Source organism: Eptesicus fuscus, chromosome 7 (assembly GCF_027574615.1).
Source record: "Eptesicus fuscus isolate TK198812 chromosome 7, DD_ASM_mEF_20220401, whole genome shotgun sequence".
Classification (NCBI taxonomy): domain Eukaryota; kingdom Metazoa; phylum Chordata; class Mammalia; order Chiroptera; family Vespertilionidae; genus Eptesicus; species Eptesicus fuscus.
In genome coordinates, this window is record NC_072479.1 from 30,689,842 (window position 1) to 30,716,494 (window position 26,653).

At 39.6% G+C, this 26,653-nt stretch overlaps 1 protein-coding gene across 2 annotated transcripts in view; it reads right to left on the reverse strand.

Annotated features, from left to right (window-relative positions):
• TMTC2 (transmembrane O-mannosyltransferase targeting cadherins 2) overlaps positions 1-26,653 on the reverse strand; it is a 415,782-nt gene that overhangs the window by 49,437 nt on the left and 339,692 nt on the right. For both annotated transcript variants that reach the window (XM_008143796.3, XM_054718817.1), the window contains one exon: positions 14,544-14,658. In XM_008143796.3, the coding sequence (XP_008142018.1) occupies positions 14,544-14,658 (115 nt within the window). The remainder of the gene's footprint in view (positions 1-14,543; positions 14,659-26,653) is intronic.

Sequence of the window (26,653 nt, forward strand, 5' to 3'; positions counted from 1 at the left end):
AATAAATGCATGAAATGTATTTGTAATTGTCTTTAAGAAATTATAAATAGTATCTCAGCACCATCTTATTCAGTCAATATCATTATTTTAAATTTGTATATTAGGAATTAGAAATGTTATTTTTGTTTCCCAAGTTAACCCAAATAATATGTTACAGAGGTGGGATTCTCTAGCTTCAACATGATGTCCCAGAAAAATCTTAATTTTTAAAAATAAATTGTCAAAGTTAATCATGAGTTGCTTGTTTTATAAAAATAGTGAATATTTGCAAGTTATTTTTAAAATGCTGTATCTATATAGAAAGCCACTTTCTTTCCAATTTAGGAGGAAAATCTTCCACTGTATGTAGCCTACAGGAAAAAAAAGTATGCCAGCTTCTCTCTCTCTGTGGTCTTAGGCCACCAGGCTGGGCATATGACACAGCCTCAGCTAACTGGATGTTCTTGTTTGGAAGGCTTTCATTTCTGAGTGAGTGACAGAAAGATGAAGGGATGGCTAGAGTTCACTGACAATAGTGGAAGCGATGGGGCGATGTCCTTGCTAGACTCTTTCAGTAAAGAATTGCTTTTGGATATCCTGAATCTTGATCTCTGGGGCTACCTTGCTTCCTCATACTATGTTTTTCAGCCCATGTTGGATTCAGTAGTTCCCACAGCCTTCAGGTTGCTAGAGTTAGTTTCTCTTTGTTACTAACAAATACCATGAGTGGCACAGTTGACTTCAAATAAGACACACACTGAATTTTATACATGTTTATGCATTGTCTATTCTTACAATTCATAGCAAACCCCCACATTCAGCCATGTGGGTAGCAGAATAAATAAAATGCTGGCATCCTGAGGAAGCCCAGCCAATTAGCCATCAAAACAGTATGTTTTTGATCTTGTCATGTTACTTCAGAAAACCTTCAGAGATGATAGATCGTAAGAGCCAGAAGCTCTTGCAGGCTGTGTTGTAATCTGGTGACCATATTTGAGGGATGCAAAAGAAGTGCTATAGAAAAATATCAAGTCAACTTCATATAATCAATTCCAACTACAATGTGAACAGAGTAGTATAAATGGATTCTGGTCCTACAGTTAAATGCGGTAGTGTTCTCTTGAAATTGTGATGTTAAGAAGCCCTTGAGATACGAAGATGGCAGAGTCAGGAATAAAGAGGAGAAGCAAAAATTAACTTTCTCAATTACAAAACCACATTCAGGTTTTAAAAGAGAAGGCTAACTAGTCATACCTATAAAATTGAATTTGCACTTTGGTCAAGCCAAATAAAAACTATAAAGACATACCCCATGCAACCATATAAATTATAGAAATAACTGAAGATAACATGTCTCTGGAGAGAAAGACATACTTTTCTAATTTTTAAAGGAAAAATAATTAGAAACACTGCTGTTTTTAATGGGGTTATAGAGAAAGTAAAAACCCTTGACCTAAGGCTCTACTGGACTCATGACATGTTACAACGTGCTGCTGCAATTTACTAGTCTCATAAACATTGAAGTTCAATTTCAATATGTCAAGAAAAGTACTTTATTCTAGTATGAAAGACTAAAATTTCCCTCACTAGGGTATTTAATGAAGGTTCCCTCCACCAACTTACAGAATCACTTTGGTGCGGATTCATTTGGAAATTTGAACCAGAATTCATTAGGTCATGCCCTGGAAGGGTTTTCTCCAGGGGAAAATAAAAGGCACGGAGGTAGGAAATTAGAGTAACTTAATACTACAAAGAAGTAATTTACTTTGAAGAAAAATCAACCCATATATGTTTAACATAGAAGGCATAGCTACCAATTATATTCATTTATGAACAATCAAATTCATGAGGTAGATAAGGATCAAAAAAGAAACTGAGAAACTCATTAGATGAAATGCCTTTAAAACAATAATCAACATAAGTAAAAAAAAAAGTTCCCCTCCCCCAAAATATTCTTATGAGTTTTTAAAGTCTTTATTGTCTTCAGTGATTTAATTCCCAAAGGACATTAGTTTAGAAGACTTCATTTAGAAGGCTTAGTTTCTTAAGCTGGAAGTAAAATTGATGATATGCCAATGAAATAGGAAAAAAGTAGAATTTATTAGATTTGTCATATAACTGAAAATTAATTTTTACTCTAGGACTTCTAATATCAAATGGTCTTCATTGACTACTAGTCAGCAGGCATTTATGACAAAACATGGCAAACCAGAGGAAAAAGAGTATGCCAGTTCTATAAATTTACATTTATATCCGTTTCATTCTCTGGACAAGAGAACTCATGAGAAACTGCCTAAGGTCTACTTTATAGTGTATGCTGTATTTCATACTCCCCTCGGCAACAAGTATCCTAGAAGTGCTTAAAACTGAATTGCAAAGATGACAGAATCATTAATCAACATTTGAAAACTGAGGGAATTAGAAATATTCTGCCAGTTGCTTAGAGGATCCTAAGGACTCCTAATTACAGAGAACCTCACCCACTGGATTTTTAGAGAGTAATTTCAGGACTACTGGGATCAAAGTATTTAATGAAAGGTGATAAAATATACTTTTCCTGAATACCAATAGCATTTCTTTCTTTACTATTTCTTTCCTGGAACAGAACATTTCTAAAGTTGCTACTTATGTGTCATTTCTATTACAGATTATTAAAACGAGGCTTAGAGAAGATGATGATTTCCCTAAGGCAGTGATGGGCGAACCTATGACACGCGTGTCAGCACTGACACGCGTAGCCATTTCTGATGATACGCGGCCGCATGCCGAGGATGAAACATTTGCTGCTCCTGAGGATGAAACATTTGCGACTAGAGTCTTGGAGTTAGTTTTTTCCTCAAAGTGACACACTACCCGAGTTATGCTCAGTTTTTTGGCGAAGTTTGACACACCAAGCTCAAAAGGTTGCCCATCACTGCCCTAAGATTATACAGGGGTAGGTGGTTGAGCTAGATGGGAGTCAAGGCCTCCACACTAACTGTCTGAACCACAAAAACATGCTGGTATCTTTATACACACCAAGATGTAGCACAATAATATGTTGTCCAATATAATGGTCATGGCAGATGACCACAACCATTCCTACATCAAATACTAAGAAAGGAAGAAAACGTGCTTTTTTATTATTATGTTAAAAAGTCATAACTTAAATGTAAGAGATGAGATTTAAAAAGGGGAGAAGAGCCCTGGCTGGTATGGTTCAGTTGGTTGAGCATCGTCCCGTGCACCAAAAGGTTACTGATTTGATTCCCAATCGGGAGGCAATTGATCAATGTTTCTCTCTCTCATCGATGTTTTTCTCTCCCCCCTCTCCCTTCCTCTCTCTCTAAAAGAAATCAATAAAAACATATTTTTTAAAAAGGAAATGGAAGAATATGGAGAACATTTGCAATCTCAGGTTTTACTTCTTGCCTAACTCCATCTCTCCAATTGAGAGAAGTGAACCTCACCAGACCAAATTGAGCAGAGTATAGTTTTAAGAACAGAGAGAAATGTACTATTCTGTTTTGCCCCGTGGTCCTCACCTTCGCCCCAAAACAGGGAAGGGTAAGAACTCAGGGTAAAGACAAAGAAATAGGGAAGGAGGAAACACAAGAACAATGCTGAGTGCTCACTTTCTTGGGGACTCAACAGGGCTGAGACCTCCTTTCCTTTTTTTTTTTTTTTTCGGGGGGGGGGGGGTGTCTCATTTAAATATAGAGGGAAACCATAAATTTCCCATATGTCCAAGTAGAAGACTCAGAAGGTGGGGAAAGGGGAAAGCGGAGAGCAGTTAGCTTTGCCAAGAGATCTCCTATGCCAGATGTAGACAACCTTATGCTTTAGCCATAATGCACTTCAAAAGTAAATGATGAGATTGTAAGAAAAATCACTTGTACTAAGAAGCTACACTGGGTCCAGATGAGTGACTATCCCTATCTAACGTGCCACCCTAAGAGTCAACGTTATGTCCCATATGTACAGAATAAGGATTTAATCATTATGCCAACAACAACAATCTCAAATGGAGGCTTCTTTTTTATTTCCAACACTTGCCAAAGCCTACCTAATAAAATAACAATATGCAAATTGACCGCACCTTCGCTATGCCCAAGCCACGCCCACCAGTCAATCAGGATGAGTATGCAAATTACCCAACAAAGATGGCGGTTAATTTGCATACGCTGAGGGAGGGAGGAGTGAAGACTGAAGACAACTTAGAAGGAAGACGGAGGAAAAACAGAAAGCAAGATGGCTGCCAGAGGGAAAGCCCAGGCGGGGCGGGGTGGGGCAGAACGGGGCGGAGCGAGGTGGGTGACAGCGGTGCGTGGGTGCAGGCACGGTGGCCGCAACAGCAGTGGCAGCAGCGGCAGCGCAATCGGCCGCAGCGGCGGCTTGCAGGATTTTTCCTGCAAATGGGCTACTAGTCACATATATAAAGCAATCACCTTTTTCACACTATATGTGGTCTTTTAGGGCCATGAGAGGTAAAAAAGCCCTAGATGGTTTTTGTAAATTGGGCTATGAAGTAAATGATGAACCTTGAATTCCTCCCCCCAATTCATTGGATTGAGCTGATTATATTTTAAAAGTCTTTCGATTCAGTTTTTCTGCCATCAGTGAAAAAGTAGCCTCAGAGTGAAAACATATAGTAACAAAAGTCACAAACAAATACTATTTTTGATTATTATAGAATTCCATTTTTGCACATGGAACTATAAAACTTACATCTGTTAAAAATATAGAAATATAATTCATATATCTAACTTCCCTCTCTGGTGTTATTTCATAATAGAAAATTATTTTTATAGAACATAGGTTTATGGTCCAATTTCTTACAAGTAGAGATGTATAAAAAAAATTTTGGAATTAGTTATATTATGAAACAGCAACTTAATATACCCTGTGAAATGTTTTAGGAAAATCTGATTAAAAGAATCACTTACAATTACCTACATTTTTATGTATTCCATGAGAATTATAAAATTAAAGCTTGCTAAATTTAAAATTACTTCCTTGAAATATAAAAAATAAAAACTCTAGTAGCACTGAGAAGACTCTTTTAAACTACAGTTATTAATAGTTGTGAATTATTAAATTTGAATTAAAAATTATTTAATGTATATATAATAACCACTGTATGACTCATACAAAAGGCAATATTTTATTAAGTCTTTGTGATTATTTTCAAGGGTAACTTATGAGCATTTTTTTTACTAGACAGCAGTTTGTTCCTATGTCATAAAAGTAGAATGAAACAGTAGCTGAGGTTTCCTGGGTTCTTGCCAACTGCTAACCTGACATTTAGCTTTAAGTTACCCAGAGAAGCACTAAATTTTAATTCTAGTTGATAACTTGTACAGTAGAACTAGAAATAGAACTGAAATGAACAAGGACATAAAAATGTATGAGAAATCTTAAAATAGCAAAACCAGAGTTACACGTATATACAAACAGAGGAGCAGGAAAGATCTTTGTAATGAAACTCAGAATATGTTGTTTATGACCACCAACCCTTCTTAAATGAAAACTCTTCTTTGTCAAGACATCAAAAATGGCTTTATAACATGTAGGTATCTGTCTCAGTTCTAAACATAACAGATGGAGAGGTAAAGCAGAAATGTAGCAATTACCATGGTACAGAGGAAAAAACTTTGCTGATGGTAAAATTGACAAAAGATTCCTCTGAGTTAGATATTTCTTGATGCCTCATAACATTTGAGCCCATTCTTTCATGGCCTCCAATATTTCAAGGCTGCTATATTAGAAAGATTATATAACAAAATATACTGAAAAATAAAAGGGAGAAAATATGTATTGGCAATGTCAAATATAATATTCATATATAGTAAATTACTACTAATATTCAATATGTAATGATGGGAAAAAGAAGTTAGGAGGAGTGAAAAGAGGAAAGCCAAGATAGAACTTATATGCAGGGGTGGTCCAAGAACCAACATCATAAGCATCTCCTAGAACTTCTTAGAAGGGTAAAGCCTCAGGTACCACCCAAACAGACTATCTCAGAATGTGCATCTTAACAAGATCCCTAGGTGATTCGCATACACATTAATGCAGGAGAGGCACTGGGTTAAATGATACCCACCTTCAATCGCATCTGCCACTCTTTGCTTTAAAAACCTTACAACCCTTTTCAACCTGGTTGAAATAAGCCCCTCTTGACCAAAAGTTGGCAGTGAAGTACAATTTGAAACTGGAACACCCAATGACTTTTCAAGAGGTCTTTGGTAGTTTTGGAGGTGTTAAAGAAGAAAGTATATGACCTAGAGGGCCTTGGAGTTATATATATTTCCAACAGCTTCCCCAACCCCCACAAACCCCACACACACTCCCAATCTTCTTTGACAAAAGGATCTGATTTTATTTCTTTCTCACTGAAGAAATTTCAATTTTATGTCACTTGCAGTGACATGTATTCAGAAATTAGTATATTTAAATTTTATATTTTAATATAATTAATTCTATAACAGTGTATGCCAGAAGCCAATTCCAGCATGTCATAATTGCAAGAGTTTCATTAAAAGGTTGATGGAACTTGGAAATTCAACAAGGGCTGAATCACATATGTTATCACCTGTTGGGAATGGCTAAAGGCATTTCCCCAAACCTGAAAAGGATGATTGCTTGCTGCCAGACAGCTCAGGGCATCTCAATCTACATGTTATTGCCTCCTGTTGGCCAAACACCTGAACAGATGAAGGCAATTGCCCATTCTGACAATGGACTGTGTATACGAAACCCTACCCTTTGATGTGTATATCTACCTTGCCTTAGGACAATTTGTGTTAATAAAAAGCAAGGGGTCCTGAGACGAGGAGAACTTAGTTCCTTTAGCTAAGTCTTCTCTGACTCCCCATGATGCCTTTCAAAATTATGTTTCATCTCTGGACTCTTGATTAATTTACGCACAGCACCTTCTCCAGGTTCCTGAACCCTTCTTGATGCTGGATCAAGACCACTGGCGTTAAGTGTATTATTTGAGTATAGAAATGGAAAGATAATTCCTTGTCATACATTTACTCTGCTCATTAGATATTATGGCAATAATGGAAGCCAATTTGGGCAGTGTAGTTTTGCTTTTCTTCCTACCTTAGGGAGAGGTGATGACTTGGGCCTGTAGGCCTGGAAAAAAAGGTAAGTGCACATTTATCTCAGCTGTGTGTCCTCCGTCAGACTCTACACCATGATGGTATTCCTAAAAGCTTAATATCCCTTTGAGAGTAAAAACTTGGAGCTCTCTCTCCTATGTCTATAAATCTATTTTCTAAAATCTATCATAAAGAAATAATTTAAAAATATTGGGAGAATCTTGCTATTTAGGATTTATACACAGCTGATAATCTGTTACTCTCGATATATCCTTTCTCCATTCATAAATTGGAGAAGCACAGCTTCTAGTCAGTCACCCACTTATAAAGACAGGAGAAAGCCAAAAGGACACAAGAAGTCAGCATTATACTTGCTCAGAGTACACTAAGTTTACATCCCAGCTTTACCAACTATGGGAAATGCCGACTCTCTTGGAGCCTCAGTATCTTCATCTGTAAAATGAGAATATTAGTGTCTACTTTACATACGTGGAATTATAACTTGACAAATACAAATGCAAAATATGGTGTCAGGCAGACAGGAGATATTTTAATAAATGCTACTTTTGTTCTTCCCTTAATCTGTAGGTACATTAAAAGCAAATAAATAAATAAGAATAAAAAGTAACTTTCCACCAGAGCCCAGGAATGCTGTGAATCAGGTAAAGTTTTTAGTTCCTCTAGATTTCCTCTCAGTTATCAAATATCTTCATGCTCTTTCTAGCTTCCAGTTCTGGGAGAATACTGAATCAATCCATTCATACAAAATGCTTCTAATGGAATAATTGATTCAATACTTTTCTCTCACAACTCTACAGACATGAAACTCTACTGAGTTCTAGCATTTTAAATTCCTTTGATATTTTCCTTTGATGATAAGCAATCTGCTTTTTATAATGCTCTCATCTGGAAGCATCCAGCACTTTTTCCATTTTATTTGAAGTACTAAAAATGTCAACAAGTATAGTCAACACTCATTATGTGAGGCCACTCAACATCTGTGATCACCCTCCCTATAAATATATTGGGTAATGAGGCACAATGTGGATCCCACCTTCCCAATCAAGACAGAAGCTAGAAATCCCCTCATCTTCCCACTTTCTTCAAGCCAAGGTTCCAGCACATAACTCAGGTTCCACCAGTCAGAAGCAACTCAAGAGAATGGAAGTAGGAAGGAAGCATAATGGGGAAGGAACTGTACTCTGGAGAATCATCTTTCAATGAATGGGGCACTCACTCTGCTACGTTCCTTGTGGGTGATGGTGGCAGAGCTCTGGACTGTAAAGCTGCTCAGCCCCAGAGAAAGCAAGGCGGTTGATTATTTCTGGCTGAGTAAATCATTCTCAATGCCTATGAGAGTTTTGGGGCTATAGAAAACTCTTTAGTAAGAGTATTTATTACTGGCAAGAATGAATTCTTTAGTTTGCAACAAAAACCCGTGAGCCATACATAAAGACAAGTTCAAGTACAGATCTGTTTTCATGAATTTTGCTTTCAATATGATTGAAGGCCTTCATCCTTTCTTAGAAATTTTCTCTATCCTATATAATAAAAGGCTAATATGCAAATAGACTGAGCAGTGGAACAACCTGAAGAACCAAACAACCAAACAACTGGTCGCTATGACATACGCTGACCACCAGGGGGCGAGTGCAGAACATGGCAGGCATTGGCTGCGGCGGGATGGTGGAGCAGGTGAGCGGGGATGCCAGACCAACGCGGGTCGCTGTCATCTGGGCGAGCCTCTGGTGGTTACTGAAAATTCTTTGCTTCCATGTGCTGCGGTCCCACCCAGCGCTCGCACCTGCTGCCAGCACCAGAGCCGCCACTCACACTCACTGCCGATGCCAGCCCCACTCACACCCACAGCTGGTGCCGATGCTGGAGCCACCACTTGCACCCACTGCCCGTGCCCGGCGCCAGTCCTGATCACTCAGCGTCATAAGGGGGTGTAAGCGGCTGCTGGTCCTGATCTTTCCTGAGGGCTTCTCCACCTCCCCCTGCTCCTGAGGGGCAATCAGGGCAGCACCCGCTGACGGCACAGGCCCCACTCACACTGCTGCTGGTGCTGGCCCCAATCGCTCTACACCGTCAGCGGGTGCAAGCAGGGCTGGCACCGTCAGTGCGTGGGAGCAGTGGCGACAGGAGTGGGGTTGCTGTCAGATAGGGAACCAAGGGCTGTGGTGGGAGGGGCCGGGCAGGGGTGCGGAGGATGGGCCAAGACCCGCCCGTGTGTCTCCCACAGCCTCGCAGCCCACAGTTCCTTTCAAGGTGCACGAATTTGTGCATTGGGCCGCTAATTTGTTGATAATTGCTTATCTACTCTATGCTTTTCTTTGGAAATGTTCTATTTACATATACCAAATATGTGCATATGTAAATTTATATTTATAAATATGTACATTTAATTATATATACATATTAATATATACAGATAATAACACTATATAGCAATACTACATACACTGAGTGGCCAGATTATTATGATCTCTGAATGCATAACAATCTGGCCACTCAGTGTATATCCTATATAATAAAAGGCTAATATGCAAATTGTCCCCTCGACCAGGAGTTCAACCAGCAGGCAGGCCAGCCAACCGACACACAGAGTGGCCAGATTATTATGTGTTCAGAGATCATAATAATCTGGCCACTCAGTGTACATACTATGTATATACTATATATAAATGTATGTAACTATATATGCATACCTGTACACTATATATAATTAGGGGAACATATACAATTATGAATGCATAGTGTTCTCAATCTATCCTCTAATCTTTTATTCTTTCAGTTATTATTTTCATGTCTTTAGTATTTGACATCAATTTCTTGGAAAATACTTCTATTTAAATTATCAGTCTAATAGCTGTACCTTGCCTCCACTGCAGTCATAAATTTGAAGATCTTATTAATCTCTTAGCCATCTTTCCTGATGTTATATTGTTTCTCTTTCCAACTACTAATTTTATTTTCACAGGTATACACTGTATTAGTTAGGACAGGTTAGGTTACACTGTAGTTAATAAACACATCCCATATCTCTGTAAATTAAGATAACCAAGTTTATTTCTCATTCTAAAGCAGGTGAGAAGGGAGGTTTGTCAGCCTATGACCATTTCACAATTTCCAAGTCAGAAAAAGGGGAAAGCACCGACTCTTAACAAAAGTGACATACATCATGTTCACACATATTCAATGACCAAAATAAGCCCCAGGAAGGTCTTCAACTTTGAAAACGGCAGCCAAGTGCAATCCTATTGTGTTTCTCGAAGGAAGACCTAACCATATTGGGTCACGAGCATTAATACTTCCACACCACATAGTGTTCTTGCGACTCATCTTGCTATCATGAACAATAGATATTCTAAGTGGTTCTTATGTTTTTAATATAAATCTCACTGCTTTGGTGAGGGCCCTTTACTTGGATACATCTGATTTGTCATTCTTATCTGGACTGCCAAATTAAAATCATGTACTTCAGAACTTTCTATGTGCTTATCCTACAGAGAAAGATCAGTATCCATTATTGAGAGTTGAAATGGGTCTGTTAGAAATTTCTCAAGTTTTAAGTCCCTTGATGGTCCCATAAGATAAAGATTTTCCCCTTGATGAGATTTTCCCCAGGCGGCCCTCTCTTCTCTTCCAATCTCATCTGATCTATACAGAATAACTGTTTTTTGCATTTGGGATGAGCAATTTTTTTCCTCATTAATAGATTATTTGGGTATTTTATTGGGAATTAGCCAAGCAAAGGGAAATTAAATGAGTGTCCTCAAACCATACTTGAACTATAAATTTCCTAAATTGCTGATTTTGAATGTCAGGTCAACCATTAATCCAGCTAACCAAGACATAATCAGGGAGTCAGCTGTCCTTTCCCTCATACCCAATTGGTCACTAAATCTTGCCAATTTTATCTCCTAAATATCTTGGAAAAGAACAGAGCTCTTGAGAGAAGAATTTATATCAAACTCAACTTATAACAATTTTGCACATCCAGGGGAAATGCTATATATTACACTAAATAGGCAAAATCTTAATAGCTAGCCATTTTAATAAGGCTGCATTCAGGGGAAAAACCAATAAGTGTTCTTACTTCTTTCAGCAAACCACGTCCTAAATGTTCTTGATTATATAAGAGGTTAGACAGGAAGCATTCAAGAAATAGTTGAATTTGACTGAATCAAAAAAAACTAAGTGAAAACATTTTTGGGGAGTGCCACCAAGTTAAGTAGAAGAATATGGCCAGGCTGCTGTGGTCATACTTGCAATCAATACATATCAATACATATAAAGAGGTACTGACTAGCTGCAACTTAATGAGGAAGGCAGAATGCAAAAAGCTAGAGAGAGGTCCTGAAAAAGAAATCATAAATATCCGTACATCGCCAATATATAACAAAAATTTTCCATTGGTTTCTAGCACTATGGTAACTAAGGAAAAGTTACAAGTAATATATTTAACAAGGACATGTTTTGTAATATACTTATAATGGGTTTCCATTGGTAGACCTTGAATTTCTGATACTGATTTAATATGTAGCAAAAGGCCTTATTCATGAAAGTATCTATTATGATTAAGATGAATTAGCCTGTAGAAACTTGTGCATTCCTATATTTACAATTTTTGTGTGTGACTAAAAGCATAGTGCTTTATTCATGAAGAACAAAAAGGTCCCCCTCATGCAGTACCTAACCTTGTCATGCAAAGTAAGTTGTCTTTTACAAATTATTTTTCCATTGAAGGTTCTTGCAAATTAGCAACAGCTTATTTTATAAATATAGCAATAGTCAATGGAATCCTGATATCTCTTTGTAGGTATCAGATTTAGGAATGTTAAACATTGATGTAGAGTAAGGGCATTCAAAAGAAAACTCAGAGTACAATCTTTCCTTTTAAACAGACTTTGAATTTCTTATCTAAAACAAAAAAAATCCAAGTAGAAAGCCATTGAAATACAGTTATCGTAAGAATCTCAAATTATAAATCCAAAGTAATCTATAAAACTTGCTTTAAATATTGGTTCCTGGGGGACAGGTAGAAATAGCCTATAAAAAAAAAAAGAGGTAATATGCAAATTGACTATCACTCCAACACAACAAGATGGCCACTGCCATGTGGACACAAGATGGCCACCACAAGATGACCAGCAGGGGAGGGGAGTTGGGGGGACAGGCCAGCAGGGGAGGGCAGTTGAAGGGGACCCAGGCCTGCAGGGGAGGGCAGTTGTGGGTGACCAGGCCAGTAGGGGATGTCAGTTAGGGGCAATCAGGCCAGTAGGGGAGGGCAGTTGGGAGGGACAAGGCCAGCAGGGGAGGGCAGTTGGGAGGGACCAGGCCTGCAAGGGAGAGCAGTTGGGGGTAACTGGGCCAGCAGAGGAGGGCAGTTGGGGGGACCAGGCCTGCAGGAGAGGGCAGTTCGGGGGGACCAGGCCTACAGGGGAGGGTACTTGGGGGGGACCAGGCCTGCAGGAGAGGGCAGTTAGGGGCGATCAGGCCAGCAGGGGAGGGCAGTTAGGGGCGACCAGGCCAGCAGGGGAGGGCAGTTGGGGAGGACCAGGCCTGCAGGGGAGGGCAGTTGGGGGTGACCAGACCAGCAGGGGAGGGCAGTTAGGGGCGACCAGGCCAGCAGGGGAGGGCAGCTGGGGGGGACCAGGCCTGCAGGGGAGGGCACTTGGGGGAGACCAGGCCTGCAGGGGAGGGCAGTTGGGGATGAACAGGCCAGCAGGAGAGGGAAGTTAGGGGTGACCAGGCTGGCAAGGGAGGGAAGTTAGGTGTGACCAGGCCAGCAGGGGAGGGCAGTTTGGGGTAACCAGGCTGGCAAGGGAGGGAAGTTAGGTGTGACCAGGCCTGCAGGGGAGGACAGTTAGAGGTGACCATGCCTACAGGGGAGGGCAGTTGGGGGTGACCAGGCAGGCAGGGGAGAGCAGGTAGGGGCAATCGGGCCAGCAGGGTAGCAGTTAGGCGTCAATCAGGCTGGCATGGGAGTGGTTAGGTGGTGATCAGGCTTGCAGGCAGAAGCAGTTAGGGGCAATCAGGCAAGCAGGCAGGTGAGCAATTGGGAGCCAGCAGTCCTGGATTGTGAGAGAGATGTCTGACTGCCCTTTTAGGCCTGATCCCGGTGCGGGATTGGACCTAAACAGGCAGTCAGACATCCCTCAAGGGGTCCCAGATTGAAGAGGGTGCAGGCTGGGCTAAGGGACACACACACACCCATGCATGAATTTCGTGCACCAGGCATCTAGTGTTGTTATAAAAGGACAACACAAGGAATGCTTGTGATGATGAAAACAGTCTATTTTCTGTGGTGATGGCTACAAAAGCTATACAAGTGATAAAAATGCATCAAACTAAATACACACACACACACAGGCACAAGTGAAACTGGGAGATCACAATTAGACCAGTGGATTATATCAATGTCAATATCCTGATTTTGATATTACAGGGTAGTTCTACAAGGTACAGGGAGACCTTTCTGTGTTATTTCTTATAACTGCATATAAATCTACCATGATCTCAAAATAAAAAGTAAAAAATATTTCCTCTACTTGTTCTTGAAAGTTCATGTTTTAAAATCATACAAATGTGAACCAATTCTCCTGTTATTTGTCTTCCCTTGTAAGAGTAATCTACATAATTACAAACCTATCTCTAGACATTATACATTGAACCAAGAGTATAAATGTCACCTAATGAAGCATTTAGATGGTTCAATAGAGTGAAATTCAGGTAAGAGTATGGCAAAAGATGTATCCATATTTCTAATAGAAAAAATAAAACATTTTAAACAACTGTATAGATTATGTCAGTTTCTTTAAAACATCTTCTTTTAACCTAAATCCCACTGAAGAATGCATTGGCTTTTTATATTCACAAAAAAATTGTTGATCTGCCTTTTAATTGTTTCACTATTATTCTAATAGCCTTCCTAATCATTTTTCTGATTATAGAAGCACTAAAGGTCCAAAGATATGCATAGTTGACAGTGCTAATTATTGGGCCATTTTGAGAATTTGAAAGGCCTTAAGTATATTTGTATTTTATAATCTTCTCCACACCAAACATAATCCAATGTAACCACATGGCAAATTCAGTGCAATTAATAAAAAACCCCACAAATATTGAGATGCAGTTGACTGAATGACATATGTTTTGTTTTGGAGATAATTAATTAGACGGTTATTAATTTCAATTGTGCAATTTTCTTTTTGTATTTTATGGCCAATAGTTTTTGAAGGGAAGGAGGAAGGGGTCTCTATAATATTTAGAGAATCCTGAAAAGTCGTGTGCCCTACATAATGTATACATAAACTAGAATGAAAAAAATAGTCCTGATTTTAACATGGCTAAGCAGGATAATCCAATTTATGGATGTGGAATGAGGTAGTATGATGGGGATTTAGTAGAATTAACTGCATTCCCAAAGCCACAGTGCTAATCTTTTAAGGAACAGTTGCAAAAACTAACCTGAGCATGTGGGCAGCATTGAAGACCACATCAAACTCTGTGCTGTCCAGTTCTGCTGCTTTTTTTGCCATCTCAGCTGCTTCTAACAGACGAGCTTCTTCCAGAAGAAATTGACCTGTAAAGTATGAAAGCAGGAGGGCTTCAACTTAGAATACAATAATCCTTTGAAATAAATAAAGCTGCTATAGCAAAAAGTATAAAAGCGGAGATTAAGGTGATATAAAACTAAGAATTACATGTGCTGTATACATAAATGCTCATCTGTACTCATATTTAACAGGCCTTTCTTTTAATTGCAGGACATTGCAATGCATTTATCTTGTACATTAACAATTTTTTCTTAAAATAAAATCCTGTGTAGACTTTTGAAGCAAGAAATAAAATGAATAAAATATATATTACAAATAATAACATAAAAGTTATACCATGTTATGTAAAAATGTAAAAAGAACAATTTTTAAAGTCTTATGGGAAGAATATTATTTTCGTTCCAGTCTTACTAAGAAATAAATGATGCACATCACTGTGTAAGTTTAAGGCACACAGCTTGATGGTTTGATTGATATCTTTGTGAAATGATTACCAAAGCTTTCTAATATAAAAGTGTTTGAGATTTAAGGCATTGTATCAGTCCTATTGCTGAATCTGCAGCTCAAGTGCAATATATATCACTAAGTCACCAATCAACTGGTTTAAACCTTCACCTAAAAATTCATTATATGTGATGCATAAGTAGTATAAAATTTAATTATTAGCTATAAATCTCTGAGCTTCTGGGATGATAGTCCCTTTGTAGGAAAAAAAAAAGATTTACCAATTGGAATTTAATTGATTTTAATTATTCGTCCTTTAAAATAGCTTCTGTCTCTGATGCATATATACTAAAAGGGCTATGCACATTGAGATATATTTAAGTAACAGAAAATTATTAAGAGAACATAGAAAGGTCGGCTTAGCTCTTAATTAGATTGACTGACAAACGTGGAAGAAATATTAACTGATTCAGATTTTTGAGATTCCTTTCAGGCCAGCGCTACAAGGTTAAAATTATTGCAGATAGAGCCAACAAGTCTTTAAAGGCTACCTCAAGAATTGTTATATAATGCTATCCCAGAATCATATAGTAAAAGCAAAGAAAAATACTAAGAGCTGAGCTCAATTTTAAGAGTGTAAATATGCAAGTAGAGAGAATAGATGCTTCTTTAGAGCTAGGGCTTTATTAACAGTAAAAGTAATGATGTTAAGCCTCATCTGATACCACTTTTAAAATGAAAACCAAATCAAGGGATGACAGAGAGATGCAGAAACCATCTGAGAGGCTTCCAGAGCTGTGACCTAATGATTATTTCTTTTTGCTTGGGGTTTCCTGTTAGCAATACAAAAAATAGCTATAAAAATGATTTCCAAGTCCTAAACTACACACAGAAAACAGAAAAAATTAAAAATGGTAAATCCTCCCAGGTGGCTGTTGGAAGAGGCATTAGCTACTGTTCATCTAATAAATATTACAAATCGTCTTCTAACCCACAGAGATCAGTCCTTAATATACCAGGGGAAGTCTCCTGCTTTCAGATTTTCAATAAACCACAGCCACTGCCTATCCATAAGCATTTCTAATATTCGATTGGTAAAGAATGGTAAGTAAAGATAAGCCTAGAATTTCAAGCCTGCATTTTTAAATTAAGTGACAGTTTTAAAATCAGCACTTGGAGATGTGTCAGCTACTTCTACAAAAAACTTTATATCACTTTCTTAGTTAGTCTCCTAACATTCTGTGCCTTTCTCATCTCCCAAAGTAAACATAATTGTTGGGTTAGATAATGATTAAGGAACGGGGTTGTAAATAGTTTCATTTATAAATAGAAAAACACATTACTCATAAAATCCATGTATGTGCTAACTCTACAAATATGTTGATGTGGCATTCAATTTAAAGTGTACATGCTTTACAAAAAGTAAATCAAGAATTAGACAATGTGTAGCATACTGAATATTTACTGTCTTCTCATATATATGAGTAAAGGATACCAGGCTAAATAAACCCATTCTTTAGTTAGTTATGCTTATTATAGATAGTTTGAATTAAAATGTAATGTTAATTGCTACGTGTCTTCAAAACATAATGTTTACCTAAAAAAGTATTAATAAATATATTTATTAATTATGTGACACTTAAACAAAGAATAATGTCAGAATTTATTAATTGTTCTTTTTCCTTTTCAGACAGTTATTAACTCTGAAATGTATTTTGTTATTAATAGTTAGAAAGATGCAATGATTAAATGAATAATGAAAGTTATTTTCTTAAAATTCATCACTAAAGACAGTAGAGGGAAAGGAAGACATATTAGCCCAGATGAAAAAGAGAAAAAAGGACATGATTTCTATACTGTCCACATAGAGAGGGTCAGTGACAAGAGGCCTGTGTGCTATAATAATGACAGTGGCATAAGAGATGAGTTTATATGCAATGCCATGCCCCAGGGCAAAACTTTTCTTTTCTTTTTTTAAAGATAGTTTTAGAAATGAGGAAGGGAGAGAGAGAGACAAACATGTAAACATGGATTGGCTATCTCCTGCACACACCCTACTGGGGCTAGAGCCCACAACCCAGGCATGTGCCCTGACAAGAATCCAACCTGCAACCTTTCAGTGCATGAATGACATCCAACCCACACTGAGTGACTCCAGCAGAGACCAGGGCAAAGCTTTTTCAAGCTATGTTCATCTTAAACACATCTTTAACGATTCAAAATCACCAACAAAAGAGGAACATGAACTAATTGTGTAAAATCAAATATACAACTTTACCATCATTTTTACTCATGCTTTAAGTTAGCTTTGTGAACATGCTTTCTGTAAACAGTTTGCAAATTCCCAAAACAACATGAAACACATACTTTTTTATTGTAAATGGTGACAGAAATAATTCTCATATAGTAATTTTATAACAGTAGAATGCATTCATCATATTAACATTCAGAAAAACAATATCACAACATATCAGTTAGGTATTTGCATAATTCCCCCCATTCTGTTCTTGACAGGCTATAAATCTCAATAGTCCAACATTGATATTATTATTATAAAGCCATAAAATACTATGAAGTGTAAATCATTTGGTATCTATCTTGTAACTGAGTTTGAAAACATGAGCTGAAGTAGAAAGTCAATTCTTATTCTACTATGTTTATAATGATTGTTTTATGTGTTGTTGTTGTTTTAAATATAGCCCAGAACTGATGACAAACAGAGCAATAAGCATTTCAAATACATAGAATGAACATAAATCAGGAAACAAATATATACCAAGTTCCTTCTTAATAACTATCCCAAAAAACCTAAATTGGTATGTTATTGGGGGAAAAATAGGAAACACAATTTGCCCTACTCCTTCCAGAAGACTTTATCTCGAATCACTTTTCCTCAACCAACTTCATTTATTACTAGAGGCCCGATGCATGAAATTTGTGCAAGAGTAGGCCTTCCTTCCCCACCCCCCACCCCGACTGCCTGCATTGGCTTCCCGGGGTTGCAAGGGACCCAGGCTTCCCTTGCAACCCCGGCTTCGTCCAGAAGGACATCAGGTCTAATTAGCATATTACACTTTTATTATTATAGATTGCTTTCACCAGAAATAGGCTGTGAATTACTTAAGCTTTGCTGAGTGTAACCTGCAGCTTTACAGCCTTATTTATCCTGAAGTCTCAGCCTCTAGTGAAGATTTCTCTCCACCCACATCTCTAGTCCTGTTTGCCTATCTATTGTAAGTGGACATCTTTCATGTTTATGCCCAAAGCATGTCCTTCTTGGTGAAACCTTCTTTGATCAATTTTCAATAGTGTTAGAATAACTTATGATTTAAATTTACCATCTAAACCAAAGCACTTAAAAGAATAGGAGGGAGTGGTATTATTATGCTGGAATAAGAACCAAAAACCAGATTATCCTAATTCTGCCCCCTACTTATAGTACCTGTGGCAGAATGGGGATCTCAATTCTCTCATCTTTTATCACTCTTGGAAAGTGAACCATTTTACACAATAAGGCATTGTATCCCCGAAACAAAAAGTGATCAATATTAATAACAGAGAAATAGGTGTTTGTCACTCAAGAATACAAAGATCTATTGTTGTATCCACCAAGATTGAGCCAGGGCTCCCAGCGTGAGTGTGACTACAAATGAAGTCAGGACTCTATGGAGAGTGAAGAGGGTTGGAAAGGAAAGCAAGAGAACTTGAAGGCAGGCACTTAGGGGATCCATTCACATGGGTAGATTCTGCAAGGTCACCTTTCCCTGTGGTTCTCAGGCTTTAGTGCACATGACAATCACCTGGGAGACTGGCTGAAACACAGAGCTGGCCCTGTCTGCACAGTTCCAGACTCAGTGGGTTTGGAAGAAAGCCTATCATTTGCATTTTTAACAAGTTCCCAGCTGATGTTACTAGTCCAGTGCTCATAATCTTAAAATCAGTCTCTTATGAAAACAACAAAATAAATGCTTTGCACCAGACTCTGGATCCATGCCTGAGGTTAGCTGTCAGTGAGACTGAGCGCTTCTGGTTAATTCACTGCATGTGCCACGGCTTTCCCTATATCACAGGCATAATGACCAGGCTGCACACATGTACATATGTATGAATAAGATATACTCATCCTATATAATAAAACCCTAATATGCAAATCGACCAAACAGTGGAACGACCAGTCACTATGATGCATACTGACCACCAGGGGGCAGATGCTCAAGGCAGGAGCTGCCCCTTGGTGGTCAGTGCACTCCCACAGGGGGAGCACCGCTCAGCCAGAAACCAGGCTCACGAGGCTGGTGGCTGCCCAGCGGAGCGGCAGTGGCGGGAGCCTCTCCTGTCTCTGCCATAGCACTAAGGACCCCTCAGGGGATGTCCACCGAGGGGTCCTGGACTGTGAGAAGGCACAGGCCCAGCTGAGAGACACCCGCCCCTCAATGCACGAATGTTGTGCACTGGGCCTCTAGTTAAATATAAAATTACTCTTTCAGATTTTTAAAATAAGGAGATTTAAGAGTTCTATCCCTCATATGCAGAAGAGATTTCTGAGAAATTACTTCTCTTTTACATGCAGTAGACAAATACATTCTTTGTGTTTGATAATAGAGTAGAATTTCAAATAAAGAAACCACAAAAATCTTAAGTAAAATAGATTTTGCTCTCATGGGTGTACTGTGCCACCATACTTTACCATTATTTCTTTGGTGTGTAATTTGTCTTACCCAAGTTAATTATCATAATCTTATTTAACTGTCTCAAATTAAAGGGAGAAAAAAAGAAAAATGAGATGAGAAATTAAAAAGAAGAAAAAAAGACATTTGAGTAGGAAAAACCAGAAGAGAATAAAAAAGAGGAAATGTTCTCTCCAGGTCCAGATGCAAACAGTGTAGGTTTCCCCATAGGCTAAATGGAAAGAGGGAAAAGGCAGTCAATGATTCTGGACTCAGCTGTTTCAGCATCAGAGCTATACCATTTCTTTCTGGACAGTTCTCTAACTGAACCACATAAATTACTTGCTAAATTTTTTACCAATGTTTCAATATGATAATCCTGTGAAGATCAATTCCTCAGTAATTCCTGGATTTAAAATTGATGTCTTAAAGGTAGAAATCCATAAAAATGTAAGCTGGCTTTAAACTACAGGCTCAAACACAGCTTTGTAAAAGTTCTACATAAAAGCCCCCTAGATTAGTCGGGACGGGCATTTCTTACTAAAATATGATGAAAAATTTGCCCTTATGTTCAATGCAACTAAATGAAGTGGCTAAAACAATCTATAATAGGTGTCATGACGCCAGAATTCTTTTTAGAAAAAAACATTCAAATGTCACTTTAAAAAATCTGCAAAGACAAATAAAAATCTTTTATAAAATAACTAGAACATAACATTCGCAGTAGAATAGTTGCCCTTGGGAGAGAACATCAGATTATCAAAATGTATCCAGAATGATTTTATGTCTGCTGATACTACCCTGTCTCAAGCCATCATCTCGCTCTGGTTTACAGCAATAACCTCCTAACTGATCATACTTCTGCCCTTTATTTTACAGGATACTCTCAACACAACAGTCAGTGATCCCGTTAAAATGGAAGATCCAGTCATCATGCAGCTGAGACAGGGAAGGTGCAAATTATTATACAATCTGCTATGATCAGCACTGGTTCTTTGCCCCCAATCCCTGCCTCAGTTCTCTGACCTTACCTCCATTGCCTCTGACTACTCTCCGTTTGGTCATCTATTCAATCTCCATTGGCCTCCAGCAGTTTATCTGACACACAGAAGGAACACAGACTCCTACTCCTCTTTTCCTGGAATGCTCTTTCCCAAAACACCACAATGGTTCACTCTCTTCTTTCTGGCACATTGTGGGGATTTAATAAATATGTGTTCAATGACAGGACTGAATTAACCAATCATATCCCTACCTGACTACTTGTTTCATCTTCAAAAGCAAGTCATAATCCATCCAGCATAGGTCAGCAGGCATCTGTTCACATCTGCTCACCTTACAGTGATGTTAGGCAAGGCTGCAGTGAATGGCCACACATGCTGGGTATTGCCATTCACAGTGAAGTCTCTAGGAACTATGAATGGTGCCTCCTAGTTTTGAGCAACCTTGCAGCCTGGCTTTAGATCTCTGAATTGCCTTGGTATACAACAAATAATCCAGACATCAATCAGACCTTCTAAGATATCTTAATTCTGGAACAGGTCAAACTATGCAATTGGGCTATTTCACTGTGGTAGGAATGAATTCAATGTCTGGGAAAAGAAGAAGAAACGTAATATAGACAATGTAGCTTAATATAGCTAATCCAAATAATGTATAATGTGCTTAGTATACACAAGATATGGGGACACTTGCAGTCAGAGATACAAAGATAAATGAAACATTTATCCTTGAAACAATGCCATTCCAGTAGAGGAAAGAGGATGTTATGGACAGAGTTTAACCACAAAATGGATATACATTTGAAAATGGAGGTACAAGGTAACACAGGCTAAGTGGATAAAGAGAAATTTTTGTTTGGTTTTGTTCAACTTCTAATTAAAGTTGAATGTGCATAAAGCAAAGAGCACAGGTGATTTATCACAAAGTGGCTATGATCCTATAATTAGTAGCCATATCATGACAAAGAACATCACTGGCATCCAGAAGAAATCATTGATACCTGGGGACTTTTCAAAGACTCAGATCATTGGAACAGGGAAAAGACCATTGTAGAAATATTGAGGCTGACTGGCCTTGGTGACATGTAATGATAACAAGGCGGGTGGGTAAAGGGGAACTGAGGCAAAATCTTCATGAGTGTTTCTATTAGGGGAGGTGAATAACGCATTCCTGACAAGACAGAGTGGGTGAAAAGCAGCAGTCAGGATTTATAGCCTAGCCGTCCAAAGGAGATGCTGCTGAAGAAGGCTGGTTACTTGTTAACAGATGCTAATTTTGCCTGGGAGAACTAAAAACACGGAGGAGAATCTTCTCCTTTGCTTTTCTGAAAACAGACTTGCTGAGCAACTCTTGAATTTAGGAATGCTCTCACTCTTTAAAACCAACCTCTCTCCCCTTCCATTAGTTTTGGTTTGTGTTTTTTGTTTTTGGCAGCCTGAGTTAAGAAAAGCTGTGGTTTACTGAGACCCAGTGAATTAGGTATGCCAGAGTTACTGGCCAAATACAGAAGTACACCAGGTGAACAAGCAAAGAACACCCAGGAGATCAATCTAGACCCCCTTATTTTGAGGCTGTGAGGCTGGATCTGTCCCTAAATGAACATGAGAACATGAATTTGCCCTGAATTGGACAGACAGCATGAAAGATGTCTAGTGAAAAGGAGATTAGAGAAACAGCAGTCCAGGGCTCCATGCTCAATTGAAAGGAGGTCAGGAAGGCTTTCATCTCTTCATTGAATTTATTTCTCCCTGGCCCTTTACAGAACAGGTATGATGCCAGAAAACCATTGAGGGATTTATGAAGACTGCCATATGGGGAATGGCATGGAGAAGAGGGAACTGGGGGGACTTGAAGAGAAGAGGTAAAAGAGAAAGGAGGAATAGGGGATGGGACAAGGAGGGGGAAAGCAACACAGTCTCTTTACAGTTTTAAGTAACATGTAGATTCAATAGGGATCATGTGTGATCCAACAAGGAAGAGAACGTCATACTGAGCTTCAAACAATCTGAGATTTATCACCTACGGGAAACACACGAAGGAAAAGACATAACTAGATGAGAGGTAGACCCTAATCAAAGACACAGAGGTGAGGAGCCTCCTTTTGTTTTAGGATATTGTGCATTCTTAGACAAGGAAAGAGACGAGGTAGACAGAAGCACTCACTGAAGAAAGGAGCTTAATCTGGGACTTAATTATGGTGGGCGGCAATGAAAACCGAGAGGTGGCTCAGTGAGCTTACATCCTCTTCCCAAGGAGGGCTCCGTTTTCACATAGTGCTCCCAGGCCATCTGCAAGGGCTTTTGGGAGGTACTGCTTTACAGATGTGTCCACTGAGGCACAGAAGAGTAAATAGCAGGATACACAAACTTTGGAAACAATTGCTTTAATCAGAATGCAAACAAGAATCACAAAGTGCATGCATTAGCTAGATCAAAATAGCTAGGATTGGGAAAATAGTTTCCCTCTCTCTTCCCTTCCCCACTCCATCTCTCTTTCCTCCCCACCTCCTCTCCCTCTGTTGCTATAAATAATTGTTACTTATAATCCTCGTTCTTCTTGAAAGCAATTATTCTCTTTCTCTCTGGTCTTTAGTCTGTATGTTGATGGGTAAAGATTCCCCTTTATTTTTATTCCTAGGTTTTTATTCTACCTTCTCTTCCCTAATTTGTGCTCCTCATTTATGTATCTTATTCAAACATTTTTCTATATGATTCATTCTCCAGGATCGTAGTAGTTTCTATTATAATTTTAAATAATAAATGGTCATTGTTACAATGAATGTACTGAGCATCTATTACATGCTAGTTAGTTTATAAAATGTAAATGAATCCTCACAATTCGAGGCAGTAGCAATCATCTCCACATTAAGAAACTGAGGAGCAGAAAGGCTAGCAGAAGGCAGAACATGCTCAGGGAGATAATTAGCAGCAGGGCTGGGCATGCCTCATTTCCAAATCCATGATCCACTGTCCAAATCCATTACACCATCTACTCCCTAATCAAAAATTTAATTCAGCTCTTACAATCTTGCTTTTGTGGTTTCTTAAGTCCTATACAAAGACAGATTCAAAAGAATATCGGTGAATTGTCGCTATGGTCTGAATGTCTGTGCCTCCTCTTCCTCCTCCTCCCACTCATGTGCTGAAATCTTAACCCCCAAGCCTATGGTACTTGGACGTGGGCCTTTGAGAGGGGCTTAGGTCATGAGGGTAAAGCCCTGGTGAATGGCATTACTGCCCTTATAGAAGAGACCTCAAAAAGCTCCTTGCCTCTTCAAGTACTTGAGAACAGAGAGAGGGCAGCTATAAATGACGAAGCAGGTCTCCCCAGACACTGAACCTGTCAGAGCCATGACCTTGGACTTCCAGTCTCTGGAACTATCCTATCTAATAAAACAGTAATATGCAAATTGACCATACCTTCGCTATGCCCACAGCCAATCAGAGTGAACAAGATGGCAGTTAACTTGCATACGCTGAGGGAGGGAGGAGTGAAGGAAGCAGAAAGCAAGGCAGCTGCATGGGCCGGCAGCAGTGCGGCTGTGGAGCACGGCCATGGTGGCCTCTGAGGCGGTGGTGGCAGTGTGCGGTGCGTGGGGGGTGGTGTGCGCGGCCACGGCGGCCTCGGAGGCTGTGGCAGGCAGTGGCTGTGGGCGTGGTGCACAGCAGAGGTGGAGACGGGGAGTGGCAGGCGGTGTGCGAGGCCGAGGTGGCCTTTGAGGCGGTGGTGGCTGCGGAAGGGGCGGGTGGGGGGGGGGGGCCTGCAGCAGCAGCAGCACACACGGCCGAGGAGGTGGCGGCAGCGGGCGCAGTGAGTCGGGGTGCTCAGAGGCGGCGGCAATGGGCACAGAGGGTCAGGAGTGCAGGGCGAGGCTTGCAGCAGCAGCTGCTGTGTCCCTCGAGGGGCCGCAGTGGGGGAGGTGGCGGTGGGCTGGGTTGGGTGGGCGGAGCAGGTGGGAAGCGCCCCACCCGTTCCGCCCTCCCCGCCCTGCCCGCTGCAGTGGGAGAGGTTGGGGGGGGCAGGAGAGGTGGCCGTGGTTGGAGGGAAACCCACCAGAAGTCTTGCAGGAAATATTCCTGCAACGGGTCCCTAGTGAAAAACAAATGCCTGTTGTTCATAAGTAACCCTCTTTATGGTATTTTGTTATAGCAGCCCGAAAGGACTAAGACAAGTACTCAACTGCAACTTCTGAGCAAAGCATGATGTAGTTATAAGTAATTTAAAACCAAGTGGACTCTATCCCCATGTGAAAAATGGAAGCAGAGAGGAGACCAGGAAGGAGTGAAAGTAACTGAAATCCAATGCATCCTTCTAAATTGGCCACCTTCTCTGTGTGAGGCACAGTGGTCAGTGCTGGAATCCCTGGAGCAAGGAAACTCCGGTTATTCCCCAAACTCTGGTTTTGATCCACAGCTTCCTCACTTATTTAAACAGCAATAACCTTGCTGTGTCATCAGAAGAACTAAACGAGGCATAAGAAAACCCCGCAGCGTGAGGTCTGGAGCCTGGCGTCCGGTCTTTATACTACCCTCCACATGAACGCTTTCCCTTCCTCTGTCCCTTATAGCCTCTCCCTGCCTCGAGGATGGTCCTTCCTTCCTGAGGCCTTAAGTAAAGGATTAGGAGAGCCCCAGTCCTCCAAAACCTCAGCATTCTGGGTCTGTCACCAGTGGGGACCCACCAGGCTCATGTCTAGTAAGAGCCAATATCTTTGAAGGCTCCAGGCAAACCATAAACATTTCATGGGTTTAAGAGTCAGATGAGGTTAAAAATCCTTGCTCTGACAACTTCCTAGAGCTAGAGTCTTCAATAAGTCATACTTTGATACCTTAAATCTTGTATCCGTAATATAATGATAACATTATTTCTGCACAGGGTTAATTACTCAAGTGAGACAACATATACAAAAAAGCATCCAGCACTGAAACCTAACAGTGGAACACTGAGCTTCAATAATAGCTCCATTATTAAAGAGCGTAGAGGTGTCCAGCATACACCAAGCATTTTTCTTTAAGTAAATTCTCAGAAATCTGGAGTCAAGGTCATACCATATTACTTGAATGCATTTAATCATTTTCATATTGTGAGGTATCTTATAATCCTTATATACTTAATAGTTGGGGTTTTTTAAGAGTCATAATAAAACTTGGTGGGTGCTATAGTCTGAATGCTCATGTCCTCTCTAAATCTATGTTTTAAAATCCTAACTCCTCAGGTGATAGTTTTAGAGGCAGAGACTTTTGGAGAGCTCTGCCCTCATAAATGGGACTAGTGCCCCCATAAAACAGGCCACAGAGAGACCCCCTCACTCCTTCCACCAGGCAAGTATAAAGGAGAAGCCTGAAACCCAGAAGAGGGCCCTCACTGGACCATGCTGGCACCCTGAACTCAGACCTCCAGCCTCCAGAACGTTTTGCTGTTTACTCTATAAGCCACCTCGTTTTGGTATTCTGCTATAGCAGCCTGAAGGAACTATGACAGTGGGACAGAACTGATGTTATCTCAGAATCTCAGAAGCATGGTGTTTTCAGCATTTCACATATGAGAAAGTGTGGGCTCTGAGAGTTTAAGACACTTGCTTAAAGTCACACAGCGAACAAGCACCCTTTCTGCGTGACTATGCCAGGCCAGGTGACACCCGACTGCTACCACCACGAGTCAGTTTTTAAATGTGTTTTATGAAAGATGCTAACATGCCTCAAAGTACACACTATATAGGTATTATATGTTGACATACTATAGGTAAGGGTTTTAGTTTTGCTTTGAAAACTAAAATTTTATATAAGGTATATTTATTTTTTAATTAGTATTTTATATAACTTCGTAACAAAGGTTATTGAAAATAACTTTTAAAAGATCAGTAAGTAGTGGATGCAAAATAAGACATATTATATGCATACACGATTCT